This window comes from Manis javanica, chromosome 14 (genome assembly GCF_040802235.1).
Source record: "Manis javanica isolate MJ-LG chromosome 14, MJ_LKY, whole genome shotgun sequence".
Taxonomy (NCBI): Eukaryota; Metazoa; Chordata; class Mammalia; order Pholidota; family Manidae; genus Manis; species Manis javanica.
This window is the reverse complement of record NC_133169.1, coordinates 24330360-24345776: the sequence shown is the minus strand read 5'-3', so window position 1 is coordinate 24345776 and position 15417 is coordinate 24330360. Positions and strand designations below refer to the sequence as shown.

Sequence of the window (15417 nt, the reverse complement as noted above, 5' to 3'; positions counted from 1 at the left end):
GAATTGTCTGTTTATATCCTCTGCCCATTTTTTAATTAGGTTGTTTGCTTTTTGGGTGTTTAGGCGTGTGAGATATTTTGGATGTTAACCCCTTGATGGATATATCGTTCACAAATATATTCTTCCAAACACTAGGATGCCTTTTTGTTCTACTGATGGTGTGTCCTTTGCTGTACAGAAGCTTTTTAGTTTGATGTAGTCCCATTTGTTCATTTTTGCTTTTGTTTCCCTTGCTCGAGGAGATGTGTTCATGAAAAAGTTGCTCATGTTTATATTCAAGAGATTTTTGCCTATGTTTTCTTCTAAGAGTTTTATGGTTTCATGACTTACATTCAGGTATTTGATCTATTTCAAATTTGCTTTTGTGTATGGAGTTACACAATAATCCAGTTTCATTCTCTTACATGTAGCTGTCTAGTTTTGCCAACACCAGTTGCTGAAGAGGCTGTCATTTCCCCATTGTATATCCATGGCTCTTTTATCATATATTAATTGACCATATATACTTGGGTTTATACTGGTCTCGCAATTCTGTTTCGTTGGTCTATGGGTCTGTTCTTGTGCCAGTACCAAATTGTCCTTATTACTGTGGCTTTGTAGTAGAGCTTGAGGTTGGAAAGCGTAATCCTCCCAGCTTTATTCTTCCTTCTGAGGATTGCTTTGGCTATTTGGGGTCTTTTGTGGCTCCATATGAATTTTAGAACTATTTTTTCTAGTTCATTGAAGAATTCTGTTGGTATTTTGATAGGGATTGCATTAAATTTGTAGATTGCTTTGGTCAGGATGACCATTTTGACAATATTCTTCCTGTCCATGAGCACAGGATGTATTTCCATGTATTGGTGTCTTCTGTAATTTCTCTCATGAGTGTCTTGTAGTTTTTGTGGTATAGGTCTTTCACTTCCTTGGTTAGGTTTATTCCTATGTATTTTATTCTTTTTTATGCAATTTTGAATGGAATTGTTTTCCTGATTTCTCTTTCTGCTAGCTCATCATTAGTATATAGGAATACAACAGATTTCTGTGTATTGATTTTGTATCCTGCAACTTTGCTGAATTCAATTATTAGTTCTAGTAGTTTTGAGGTGAATTCTTTAGGGTTTTTTTATGTACATTATCACGTAACCTGCAAACAATGACAGTTTAACTTCTTCCTTACCAATCTGGATACCTTTTATTTCTTTGTGTTCTTTGATTGCCGTGGGTAGGACCTCGAGAACTATGTTGAATAAAAGTGGCAATAGAGGGCATCCTTATCTTGTTGTTCCTGACCTAAAAGGCAAAGCTTTTAGCTTTTCGCTATCAAATATGGTGTTGGCTGTGGTTTTGTCATATACGGCCTTTATTATTTTGAGGTCTATAAATGTTTTTATGCCAGTAACTTTGACAACTTAGGTGAAATATAGTAATTTCTTTAAAGACACAAATAACCAAAACTTGGAAAGGAAGGAATATTTGCAACTCATTCTTGAAATTCTAGCATTACCCTAACACCAAACCAGACAGAGACCTTACTAGAAAAGAAAACTATGGGCATATATCCATGATCAACATAGGTGCAAAATTCTAAACAAGATTTTAGCAAATCAAATTGAGTAATATTTTAAATGGATAATATATTATGAATGAGTGAGGTTTATCACATGAATTCAAGGTCGCTTTAACATTTGAGTCTCAATGTAATTCACCACATTAAAAACCTAAACAAGAAAAACCATACAATTATGTCAATAGACACATAAGCACTTAACAAAATTCAACATCTGCTGAGAATTCTGAAGTGTTAGATTTTTACCCTGCTTGCCAGCTAACAAGTTATCCTGTGACTATTACAGATGTTGGCAGACAACTACATTAGAGAGAAAGGATTGTATCACTCATGGCACAGTAGGCAGCAGGAAATTCAAGTTTGTGTTGGTTCTCTAGTTCTCCACGTCCATGGGAGTGGAGGTGGACCCAGGTCTGTATCATAACCAAAGAAGTCTGAGCTTAGGGAACTCCCAATTTTATGAAGAGTGTGATAGCAAACCTGCCCTGCCTCACTCCAGGGAGATATTACAGACAGAAAATAGGTCTTCCCACTGTCTCAAAGGGTGACTCTCTACTTTTCAAGTCTGTTTACTATACTAAAATCCTTGAAAAAAAGAGAATGAATCTGCTAATTCCTCTCAGATGACAAGCAGAGATAGGAGAAACCCACTGAGAATGGTCTCTCAATAAAATCCGTCCTTCCTTTCTATATCAATTACACCATTCCCTCTACTGACTAATGTGATTTGAACCACAAGGCTGGTGCTAAATCTGTTTAATTCATTTCTTTTAGTCTTTACATTAGAAAACTAGGTGATTATCCTTTTTGTATTAACCTTTACTCTTCATTTAAGGCATTAATTCAGATACTAGTAGGGGTAGGTTGGTGGTGTGTGTTGGGCAGTGTTAGTGATTGACAAACTTTGCCTAGGCCTACAGGGAGGAAGTCTAGCAGAATTCTGTCATTCACAGCTCTGGCCCATGAGTTGAGACAGATCTGAATAACTTGGGGCCAGTGTGCTATTTCCTTCACACAAAGGTCTTAAGCTTATGAGCACTCCTAAGGTTCATGTCACCTTGTTTTTGAGTAGAGGGCCAAGTTAATGCCTGGCTTTCACATGACAAATAAAAGTATAATTATGAGGGTGTGCTTGCTGCCCTTAGAAGCAAGTATTGCTTATTGTTGAGGCCCTTCCAGAATGGGACCATCTCATGAGGAGCACAGGTTAACAGTGCCTCCAGTTTAGTGCTCACTGTTTATTTCAAATAATTGAGTCTAGTCCTTCTCTTTGAAGAGATTGCCGGAGAGCTGACAACCAGCTTTTGTTATGTGGTCACATCACCAGTTAAATGTTACTTGTCGGTGCCATGAAATGAGTGAGAAAAGGGTTGAGGAACATACCTCAGGCTATTTGTGGTGAGTGGTGCAGAAGCTGGGGCCATGCCTTTTGCTTCTGGCAGACTTTTTGATAAGGTTGGGGAGATGACAATTTGTCAAAAATGTTGCAAGGTATCATACCTAGCAGTCAATAAAATTTAAGGCACTGGCAACAGTTGGGCAAGCCTCAGGGGTATTTTGGGGGGAAGGGAAAAGCTCCAAGTTTATTTTTAAAATTATTTTTGAAATTTGTTTTTGAATAGAATTATATTATAGGGCCACCGTAGTGTGTTAGTCAATATATAAATATTTAAAATACGTATTTTTATTTTAGTGTTCCCTTTCACTTTGGAACAGTGTTCTGTTTTGGATGACAAAGTTTGTGGTTATCCTATATGAGACCCAGTTCAAATATGTCCGAAAGTTCTTCTGATCAGTAGAGATAGTAATGGTATCTCCTACCTCTTAGCTTCCAGAAGGCTCCCCAGTGTACCTTTTATAAACAAATTATGCATGCTATACTGTCTTTGAATTGTATACCCTTATTTCCTACTAGATTGTGAAATTCCTAAGTATTGTGACAGTAGTTTATTATTTTCTGCCTTTGATAGGGCCTAGTCTCATGCATGGCACATAAAAGTTACTTGGTAAATACCATCATTTCATTAACTTTTAAGCCTCTGCACCCAATTTTCTATTTAAAATATTCTTGAGGAGTCTGCATTAAGTCATTCTTTGTGTTTAGTGTTTGATAATGTATACCTCAAAAGAATTGTGTGGATTGGATAAAGCAAGGTAGTATCCTTGTTTTAAACAGGAGGAAAGTGAGGCTCAAAGGCATGTTCTTGCTCAAGGTTAAGAGCTTTCAGGCAGCCTGGGATTAGAACCCATCTCTCTTGAGTCTTTGCTTCTCTTTCTGCATTATTTGAAATTAAATATACATAAGGAGATTATTAGCTATTGAATGTTTACAAGGAGATAAATATTGTTGAGTACTATGTATTCCTTATACAAAGAGATGTGCATGTACTTAACATAAGGTTATTTAAACAGTGTCACCACTTTAAATTCTACCTGTACAAAAGTGGGGCATTTTATTCAGTGGATTTTTCTGTTGTTTTGGTTTTGGTATGTACAATATTTAATGTTTGGCTTTTTTATAATTGATTTCTAATAGTAATCAGTGTTAACAATTGCATTAGTGTCCTTTCATGCCCTTTTCAATAGTGATATAAATACAGGTTCACATTTATAGATTTTATTTTTTTCCCAACTTACTATATATAAATGTCTACTAACCTACTGTTAGATATTCAGGTTGTTTCTAGTTCTTTATTACAAACAGCATAGTAACTCTTCTTGTACATAGTATCTTTAATGCCAGAATGGGCACATAACAGATGTTTTCTGAACAAAGCAAATGAAGTCATAGAATGCTATGAATGCCCAAAGTCACATACTTAGTTGATTCAACTTTTTTGTTTTTTGTTTTTTAAACCACTGTTTTTTTCAGGTGGTCTTTATTACAAACAGCATAGTAACTCTTCTTGTACATAGTATCTTTAATGCCAGAATGGGCACATAACAGATGTTTTCTGAACAAAGCAAATGAAGTCATAGAATGCTATGAATGCCCAAAGTCACATACTTAGTTGATTCAACTTTTTTGTTTTTTGTTTTTTAAACCACTGTTTTTTTCAGGTGGTCTAAAGGCTTCTCTAGCTCTCACTTGAAAATAATTTAGAATATAATCAGTTAGTGTCTAGACTTTAGAAACATGTGGGTTTTAATTAGTTTTTTGGCATATACTAGCCATAGTAAATTTAGGCAAGTCACTTAACATCCCTAAACCTCTTCTGTGTAATACTTGTCTAGCAGTGATTAGAGAAAATCCATTTAAAGCACTTGACACAAAAAAGGCACTGGTGAATATGGCTGTCTTTTGTGTTGTGGTAATAATACTGCTAATACTTAGTGAACACTTAGTGTGCCAGACACCCTATTAAATGTATCTCCTGTATAATAAGTTATTTTATTAGATGACAAATTATCTCTTTTATTGCTTACAACTCAATGAGTATGGGGAATTGAAAGGTTAAATGGCTTGTAGAGCTAGCAAATGGAGTAGCCAGGATTCAAACCCTGGCAGTTTGGAAGCCAGTTTTATGCTACATATTAGAGCAAGATTTCTCAACTTTAGTACTGTTGGCAGTTTGGGCCAGATAATTTTTTGTTGGTGATGGCTGTTCTTTGCAATGTGGACAATGTGGATGTTTAGCATCTCTGGCCTCTACCCCTAGATGTCAACCCCCCGCAGGTGACAGTAGTTACAGTAAAATAGTCTCTGGACATTGTGTAATATCCTCTGGGGGGCAAAAACCATCACCCTGGCCGAGACCCATTATCATAGAGGAAGAGCATGTTTGGGGAAATATGAAGTAGTTGAAAATAAAATGAAATAAAAAAAATAAAGACAATATAGAATTGGGATTTAAGAAAAGGGTCAAAGGTAAATATGTGATATGAATGTTACTAAGTGGTAGTTATTTATTGTTACTGAAGGAAGTGTACAGTAAGAAAAAAAGAGGGCCAAGGTCAGCAGTTGAGTGAAAAGAGTGGATGAAGAACAGCCAGAGATTTGACAGACACTGAGAAGTCTTGGGATGGTGTTTCAGTGGAAATAAACTCTTGAAATTTCTAGAAGTTATAAAATTAATATATTCCCTTTATAAATAATTAGGAAATAGTAAAGGAAGTTAAAGAATTTGGCTGTAAGTTTTATCAGTTTTACCATTTGTCATGTCTCATTGTCCCCAAATGTGCATTTCATTTAGTCAATATTTAATGGGGAAGGAAAAACATGAAATATTTCATTTTCTGAAGAAATAATTGCTTATTTCAGGTTGCCGAGGAGCCCAAGTAGAAGAAATTTGGAGTTTAGAGCCTGAGAATTTTGAAAAATTGAAGTAAGTATAATGTAGCTGTGTTAAAAATGTATCTATACTTAAGCAAACTTTATTTTACTTGAACTACTTTTAGACTGAAAACATTAACTACTTTAAGTCTTTTTTTAATCCTGTGAGATAAGTATTATTATATGCATTTTATAACCAGGAACCTGAGGCTCATAGCTAAGTAACTTGCAAGGTATTAAAAACTAAATCTTTGTAATTTCGTATCAACAAAATACTGATTTTTTACAACATTATTTGTAGAGCAATAGGTTTAGAACATATTTTAACATAAAAAACCTGAATAATAGGTCAGTCTACAAAAGCGCATTTAATAGATAATGTATATTAATAGTAATTCAGAGCTTCTCTGTACATTGCTTCTTGGGGAGGTTATAGTTCAGATTACAAGGTAGATGCCAGGAGGTACTTTATTCCTCCATCATTCTGATTAGAATCCCTTCTCTAAGATTCTCCTATCCCCAGCCTGCAGCCATCAAGCACCAAACACTGGCCTTAGATTGCAGATGGTGGGCTAGAGGAGTTCTCACCGGGAAGTTCCTGGAATGGGGACAAGGAATAGGCTATTAAAAGGGAAAATGGGGACAACGCTGAAAGATGGTGGCATGAGAGGTGAGACAGAGAACTCCTCCTAAAATCACATATAATATGAAAATGTAGTCAATACAACTAATCCTAATAGAGCAACAGGAAATAAGGCTGTGCTGGACTACATACACCTGGAAAATAGAGCAGACCTCATGAAATAGGGTAACGTACCAAAGCCTGATCCAGCGGGACCCAAGCGTTACCCCACCCCAGCACACTGGCAGGAGGAAGAGAAATGGAGCAGGGAGTGAGTGGAAGCTTAGGACTGCTGAACACCCAGGTCTGGTGATTTCAGCCATTTGTTGAGGACAAGGATCCACAAGTGACTGCTCTGGGACAAACAAAAGGCGGGCTGTATGAGAGGCTTTCTAGAAGCTAGAGGACTACTGAAGGGGTGGGAATTGCATGGAGCTTGCTGCTCGGGAGAAGGTATAGGTGGACAAGGTTGTCTGGGTGTGCTCTGCCCAGCAGGTTGGGAACATTGAGGACTTTCAGATGCTCCATCCCCCTGGCTGGCTACTCAGCTCCAAGGCCCCCCACTATGATATGCAGCCTGCTGAACTTTCCTCCTGGCCTTGAAGCACTGGCTCACAAAGAGGCAGTCCCTGTCCTGGCATCAGGCCAGCAAGAGGGAGGCCCTGCCTATGGCAGCTACAAATGCAAAACACAGAAGCTTACACCTGTGTGCTTGACCCACTGGTTCTGAAAGTGGATAAAGGCACTACAGCTGGGAAGCAGGAAACATCTCTCCCCCCAGGCACACCCCTCCCCTGTGACTCCTGACATCACTCTAGGGGCTGAGCAGCTCCAGAGAATAGAGCTTCTGGGCACTAGAGGGTGCCACATACAAATAATGAAACTTCAAAGAAACCTGGTTCAAACCAAAATCTCACAAACACCAGAAAGGGGGCCAAGTGAAACTGAACTTACCAATCTTCTTGAAAGAGAGTTCAAAATAAAAATCATAAATATGCTCATGGAGGTACAGAAAAATATTCAATAATTCAGGGACTAATTTAGGATGGAAATTCAATCATTAAGAAATTACATATATGAAATGAAACATAAAATGTAGGGATTTAAAGCAGATTAGATGTAGTAGGAGAGAAGGTAAATGGAATAGAAATTAGAGAAGAGGAATACAAAGAAGCTGAGGCACACAGAGAAAAAAGGATCTCGAGGAATGAAAGAATATTGAGAGAACTGTGTGACCAACCCAAATGGAAAAATATACTCATTATATGAGTACCAGAAGAAAAAGAGAGAAAAAGAAATAGGAAGTGTCTTTGAGGAGGTAATCACTGAAAACTTCCCCAATCTGGGGAAGGAGATAGTCTCTCAGGCCATGGAGGTACACAGATCTCCCAACACAAGGGACCCAAGGAAGACAACCACAAGACATATAATAACTAAAATGGCAAAGATCAAGGATAAGGACAGACATTTAAAAGCAGCTAGAGAGGAAAAAAAGATCACATTCAAAGGAAAATCCATCAGGCTATCATCAGATTCTCAACAGAAACCTTACAGACCAGAAGGGAGTGGCATAATATATTTAATGCAATGAAATAGAAGGGTCTCGAACCAAGAATACTCTAGTTGGCAACATTATCATTAAATTTGGAAGGAGGAATTAAACAATTCAGATAAGCAAAAGCTGAGAGAATTTACCTCCCACATATTGCCTCTACAGTGAATTTTGGAGGGACTGCTATAGATGGAAGTCTTCCTAAGGCTAAATAGCTGTCAGCAGGGGAAATAAAACCACAGTAAAGAAAGAGACAATTAATTACTAAGCAGATACAAAATCAAATCAACTACCCCCAAAGTCAATCAAGGGATAGACAAAGAGTACAGAATATGATACCTAATATATAAAGAATGGAAGAAAGAAAACCCTTTAGATTGTGTTTGTAATAGCATACTGAGTGAGTTAAATTAGACTGTTAGATGGTAAGGGAATTACCCTTGATCCTTTGGTAACCACGAATCTAAAAACTACGATGGCAATAAGTACATACCTATCGATAATCATCCTAAATGCAAAGGGTCTGAATGTACCGATCAAAAGACATGAGGTCACTGAATAGTTAAAAAAACAAGACCTGTCTACATGGTGCCTAGAAGAGACTCACTTCAAACCCAAAGAAATACACAGACTGAAAGTAAAGGGCTGGAAAAAAGATATTTCATGCAACTAATAGAAAAAAGCAGAAGTTGCAGTACTTGTATCAGATAAAATAGACTTGAAAACAAAGAAAGTCACAAGAGTCAAAGAAGGACATTACATAATGATAAAGGGGTCAGTCCAACAAGAGGATATAACCATTATAAATATCTATGCACCCAACACAGGACCACCTGCATATGTGAAACAAATACTAACAAAATTAAAGGGGTAAATAGAATGCAATGCATTCATTTAGGAGACTTCAACACACTACTCACTCTGAAGGACAGTCAATCAGACAGAAAATAAGTAAAGAGACAGAGGCATTGAACAACTTACTAAAACAGATGGACTTACTGGACATCTACAGAACACTCCATCCAAAAGCAACAGGATACACATACTTCTCAAGTGCACATGGAACATTTTCAAGAATAGATCATATACTAAACCATAAAAAGAGCCTCAGTAAATTAAAAAAGATTGAAATTGTACCAACCAGCTTCTCAGACCACAAAGGTATGAAACTAGAAATAAATTACACAAAGAAGATGAAAAAGCCCACAAACACCTGGAGGCTTAACAAAATACTCCTAAATAACCAGTGGATCAATGACCAAATAAAACAGATCAAGAAATTTAGGGAGACAAATGATGACAGTAATTCAACACCGCAAAATCTGTGGGATGCTAAGGCCATGCTAAGATGGAAGTATATTGCAGTAAAGACCTACCTCAGGAAAGAAGAACAATCCCATATGAACAGTCTAAACTAACAATTAACGAAGCGAGAAAAGAACAAATGAGGCCCAATGTAAGTAGGAGTGACGTTAAAATTTAGAGAAGAAATAAAATAGAGAAGTATAAAACAATAGAAAGAATCAGTGAAAGCAGGAGCTGGTTCTTTGAGAAAATAAACAAAATAGATAAACCCATAGCCAGACTTAGCAAAACAAAAGAGAGTCTACACACACATCAACAGAATCAGAAATGAGAAAGGAAAAATCATTACAGACACTGCAGAAATACAAAGAATTCTGAGAGAATACAATGAAAAATTATATGCTAACAAACTGGATAACCTAGAAGAAATGGACACTTTTCTAGAAAAATATAACCTTCCAAGGCTGACCCAGGAAGAAATGGAAAATCTGAACAATTAGCAGCAATTAAATTGGTTAATCAAAAAGCTACCTAAGAATAAAACCCCTAGACCAGATGGCTTCACTGCTGAATTTTATCAAACATTTAGTGAAGACCTAATATTCATACTTCTTATGTTTTCCAAAAAATAGAAGAGGGAATACTACCAAACTCATTCTCCAAGGCCAGCATCACTCTAATACCAAAACCAGGTAAAGCCACCATAAAAAAAGAAAATTACAGACCAATATCTCAGATGAATATAGATACAAAAATATTCTACAAAATATTAACAAACCAAATTCAAAAATACATATAAAAGATCATCCATCATGATTAAGTAGGATTTATTCCAGGGATGCAAGGGTGGTACAACATTTCAAAAGTCCATCAACATCATCCACCATGTCAACAAATAGAAGGACAAAAACCACATGATCATCTCCATAGATGCTGAAAAAGCATTCGACAAAATTCAACATCCATTCATGACAAAAACTCTCAACAAAATGGGTATAGAGAGCAAGTACCTCACCATAATAAAGGCCATATATGACAGACCCACAGCCAATATCATACTTAACATTGAGAAACAAAGCTTTTCCTTTAAGATTGGGAATAAGACAAGGATGCGCACTCTCCCTACTTTTATTCAGCATAGTTCTGGAGGTCCTTGCCACAGCAATCATACAGCACAAATATATAAAAGGCATCCAGATTGGTAAGAAAGAAGTTAAACTGTCACTGTTTGCAGATGACATGATATTGTACATAATAAACCCTAAAGAATCCACTCCCAAACTACTAGATCTACTATCTGAACTCAGCAAAGTTGCAGGATGCAAAATTAATACATATAAATCTGTGGCATTCCTATACACTAACAATGAACTAGCAGAAAGAGAAATCAGGAAAACAATTTCATTCACAATTGCATCAAAAAGAATAAAGTACCTAGGAATAAACCTAATCAAGGAAGTAAAAGACGTACTGTAGAAACTACAAGGTACTCATGAGAGAAATTAAAGAAGGTACAAATAAATGGAAATACATCCTGTGCTCATGGATAGGAACAATTAATATTGTCAAAATGGCTATCCTACCTAAAGCAATCTACAGATTCAGTGCAATCCCTATCTTCAACAAAGTAGGGCAAATAGTTCTAAAATTCATGTGAAACCACAAAAGACCCCAAATAGCCAAAGCAATCCTGAGAAGGAAGAATAAAGCTGGGGGGATTACACTCCCTGACTTCAAACTCTACTACAAAGCCACAGTAATCAAGACAATTTGGTACTGGTACAATAACAGACTTATAGATCAATGGAGCAGACTTGAGAGCCTAGATATTAACCCAAGCATATATGGTCAATTAATATATGATAAAAGAGCCATGGATATACAATGGGGAAATGACAGCTTCATCAACAGCTGGTGTTGGCAAAAATGGACAACTACATGCAAGAGAATGAAACTGGATTATTGCCTTTCTCCATACACTAAAGTAATCTCGAAATAGATCAAAGACCTGAATGTAAGTCATGAAACCATAAAACTCTTAGAAGACAACATAGGCAAAAATCTCCTGAATATAAACATGAGCAACTTTTTCCTGAACGCGTCTCCTTGAGTGAGGGAAACAAAAGCAAAAATGAACACATGGGACTACATCAGACCAGAAAGCTTCTGTACAGCAAAGGACACCATCAACAGAACAAAAAGGCATCCTATAGTATGGGAGAATATATTTGTAAACAACATAGGGGTTAACGATAAGGGGTTAACATATAAGATATATAATGAACTCACATGCCTCAATACCTAAAAAGCAAATAACCCAATTAGAAATGGTCAGAGGATAGAAGAGACAGTTCTACAAAGTAGAAATTCAGATGGCCCACAGGCACATGAAAAGATGCTCCACATCACTAATTATAAGGGAAATGCAAATAAAAACCACAATGAGATATCACCTCACACCAGTTAGATTGGCCAGTATCGAAAAGACTAAGAACAACAAATGCTGGCGAAGATGCGGAGAAAGGGGATCCCTTCCCCACTGCTGGTGGGAATGTAAGGTAGTTCAACCATTGTGGAAATCAATATGGAGTTTCTTCAAAAAACTGAAAATAGAGGTACCATTTGACCCAGGAATTCCACTCTTAGGCATTTACCCAAAGAATATAATTTCTCAGATTCAAAAAGACATATGCACCCCTATGTTTATTGCAGCACTATTTACAGTAGCAAGATATGGAGGCAACCTAATTATCCATCAGTAGATGAATGGGTAAAGAAGAGGTGGTACATTTACACAATGGAATATTATTCAGCCATAAGAAAGAAAAAATCATACCATTTGCACCAACATGGATGGAGCTGGAAGATATTATGCTCAGTGAAATATGCCAGGTGGAGAAAAACAAGTACCAAATGATTTCCCTCATTTGTTGAGTATAACAACAAAGCAAAACTGAAAAACCAAAATAGCAGCAGACTCAGAGACTGCAAGAAGGGACTAGCAGTTACCAAACAGGAGGGGTATTTTTGGTCGTGTGGGGAGGGAGGGATAAGGGGATTGAGGTGAATTATAATTGGCATACATGGTGTGGGGGGGGTCATGGGGAAGACAGTGTAGCACAGAGAAGACAAGTGACTCTGGCATTTTATACACTGATGGACAGTGACTGCAATGGACTGTGTGGGGGGACTTGATAATATGGGTGAATGTAGTAACCACATTGTTTTTTCATGTGAAAACTTCATAAGAGTGTATATCAATAATACCTTAATAAAAAAAGCCTCTATAACATTCAATAACATGATTATTATTTAAAAAAACGAAGATATCATTTTAGGACTCAAAACAATTTCTGAAAAACATACTGGGGTTTTCTTTCCGAATATCCCTGTTCTTTGTGTAGAAAATTCAAAATCATCGGGAGTTAATCACTATTAACCCCTGTCTACACAATTGTCCAGTATTTTAACCAGATGTAGTCTGTTTCAAATTCTTTTCAAAATTTGACCTATTCTATTCATAGTACTTTTTAAACCGCATATTTCTATTTCAGCATGTATCTTGTTCTCTTATGTGACATACTCTTGGAAAGCACTTTAAATAATGAAAACAAAGATTCATGTAAAAAAAAAGTCGAAGTATATGAAGGAGTATGAAATAAAAACTGCATTGCCTTAAAAAAAAATGGCCATTCTGCCTAAAGCAATCTACAGATTCAATGCAATCCTTATCAAAATACCAACAACATTGTTCAACAAACTAAAGCAAATAGTTCTAAAATTCATATGGAACCACAAAGACCCCAAATAGCCAAAGCAAGCCTGAGAAGGAAGAATACAGTAGGGGGCAGGGGGATTATACTCCTCAACTTCAAACTCTATTACAAAGTTATGTTAGTCAAGATAATTTGGTACTGGCACAAGAACAGACCCATAGACCAATGGAACAGACTAGAGAGCCCAGATATCAACCCAAGTGTATGGTCAGTTAATATACAATAAAGGAGCCATGGATATTATGCTCAGTGACATAAGTCAGGCAGAGAAAGACAAATACCAAATGATTTCCCTCATTTGTGGAGTATAACAACGAAGCAAAACTGAAGGAACAAAATAGTAGCAGACTCACAGACTCCAAGAAGGGACTAGTAGTTACCAAAGGGGAGGGGTGAGGGAGGGCTGGTGAGGAGGGAGGGAGAAGGGGAGTGTAGGGTATCATGATTGGTGCCCATGGTGTGTGTGGGGTCACCGGGAAGATAGCTCAGAGAAGACAAATAGGGACTCTGGCATCTTACAGCACTGATGGACAGTGACTGCAAGGGGATATGGGGAGGGATTTGATAATAAGGGTGAATGTAATACATTGATTTTCTTGTGAAACCTTCATAAGAGTGTATATCAGTGATATCTTAATAAAAAAAGGGGGGGCAAATGGGACCTGTAAGGATATGGCTACTGTGTTTAATAGGAAGGAGATAGTTTGCTTCCCCTTACTTCCCCTTGTCCACAAAAAGTACCTTCGTTCAGACCGGATAAGAGGTCAGTTCTTTTTAACCTATCAGGAAAGCTTAATTAAAGATGCATCATTTATTTGAACTATCTTTAAAAGATAAGATTTTTGTTGCACAGACAGCAGTTGTGAAAGATACATTGGAGAGAATCCCAAAGTGACAATTTAATTTTTCATGAGGAACAAGTTACTTTTGAAAAGTAAATGACTTCCTTATGTATGAGATTATAGCATCCATTTATATTGTAGTTTGACATTTGTTCATGAACCTAACAATTATATGAAGGTGACTTCCTATATTTCATAATATTTATACTATCAACCAGGATGTAACATGTAAACATCCTAAATGAATTTTATTCATATGTATTGAAATTTAATTAGGGTTAGCTTCTTCTATTTTTCTGTGTTCTTATTTTCTATTTTTAAGTGAGGTGATAAAAGGTAGAAATGAATAACCCACAGATTTGAGAATAAACTTTTTGTCTTAATTCTGTTTTAACTGATGGAATTTAAGTTTTATTAGCTTTGTCTTGGGCAACGTTCTAGGGACTATGAATAGCAATAGAAATCTTTTTAAAATGTCTCATATTTACTTCATTTGCATTGTATATATCAAGGAGATGACTAAAATTTAACACATTAGTAGTGTGTTATGAAAGAAGAAGGGGTGGTGTCACTAATTTGTATTTTATTTTGTAGGCCAGTTCATGGATTAATTTTTCTTTTCAAGTGGCAGCCAGGAGAAGAACCAGCAGGCTCTGTGGTTCAGGACTCCAGACTTGACACGATATTTTTTGCCAAGCAGGTATGGTCTGTGGGTACTCTGAAGTCTTGAGAGCAATCCTCTTCATAAACAGGACTGTATTCCACCTATCTGTAGTGTAGCAGTCCTTGAACTTTTTTTTTGTCTTAGGACTCTGAAATTCTTAAAAATTATTGAGATCCCCAAAGAGCTTCTATTTATATGGGTTATACCTATTGGTATTTATCATCTTAGATATTAAGACAGATATGTAAAAAATACTTACTGATTTAAAAAGCAGTAAATTCATTACATGTTAACAAATATTTCTTAATGAAAAAATTATATTCACCAAAACCCCGCAAAATTTCAAGAGTGCATTGTTTTACATTTGTGCACATATGATACTGCTTAATAATAGATGCTGAATTCTCATATCTGGTTCTTTATTCCATCTTGTTGCAGTGTTTTTGATATTGATTTGTTTTGTTTTGAATTGAAGTATAAAGAAAATTTAGTCTCACACATATGTATACTTGGAAAGGGAGGAATATTTTAATATCTTTTTCAGGGAATTATGGATATTGTTTTATATATCAAACTCCAATAATATTGCCTTATTAAAAGTTAGTTGCCATGTGAAATCTGAAACCGTATCAATTCACTTTGTACTTTGTTCCATTAAAATCCTTTGGTTTATCTTGCTCTTTGAATGGATAATTTACTCATAAGGCTTCTGATAATATTGTGAATTAGTCATTTTGAAAATTCACTATGTCATGCAGATCTTCTGAATGTGAACACATTGGATATATATACATTATAAACAAGTCATGTTACTACCGCCATCTGTATCATCAA

General features: G+C 36.3%; 1 protein-coding gene across 8 annotated transcripts in view; it reads left to right on the top strand.

Annotated features, from left to right (window-relative positions):
• UCHL5 (ubiquitin C-terminal hydrolase L5) overlaps positions 1-15417 on the top strand; it is a 67793-nt gene that overhangs the window by 4543 nt on the left and 47833 nt on the right. For all 8 annotated transcript variants that reach the window (XM_073221595.1, XM_073221594.1, XM_073221593.1 and 5 more), the window contains exons 2-3: positions 5811-5874; positions 14514-14619. In XM_073221595.1, the coding sequence (XP_073077696.1) occupies positions 5811-5874; positions 14514-14619 (170 nt within the window). The remainder of the gene's footprint in view (positions 1-5810; positions 5875-14513; positions 14620-15417) is intronic.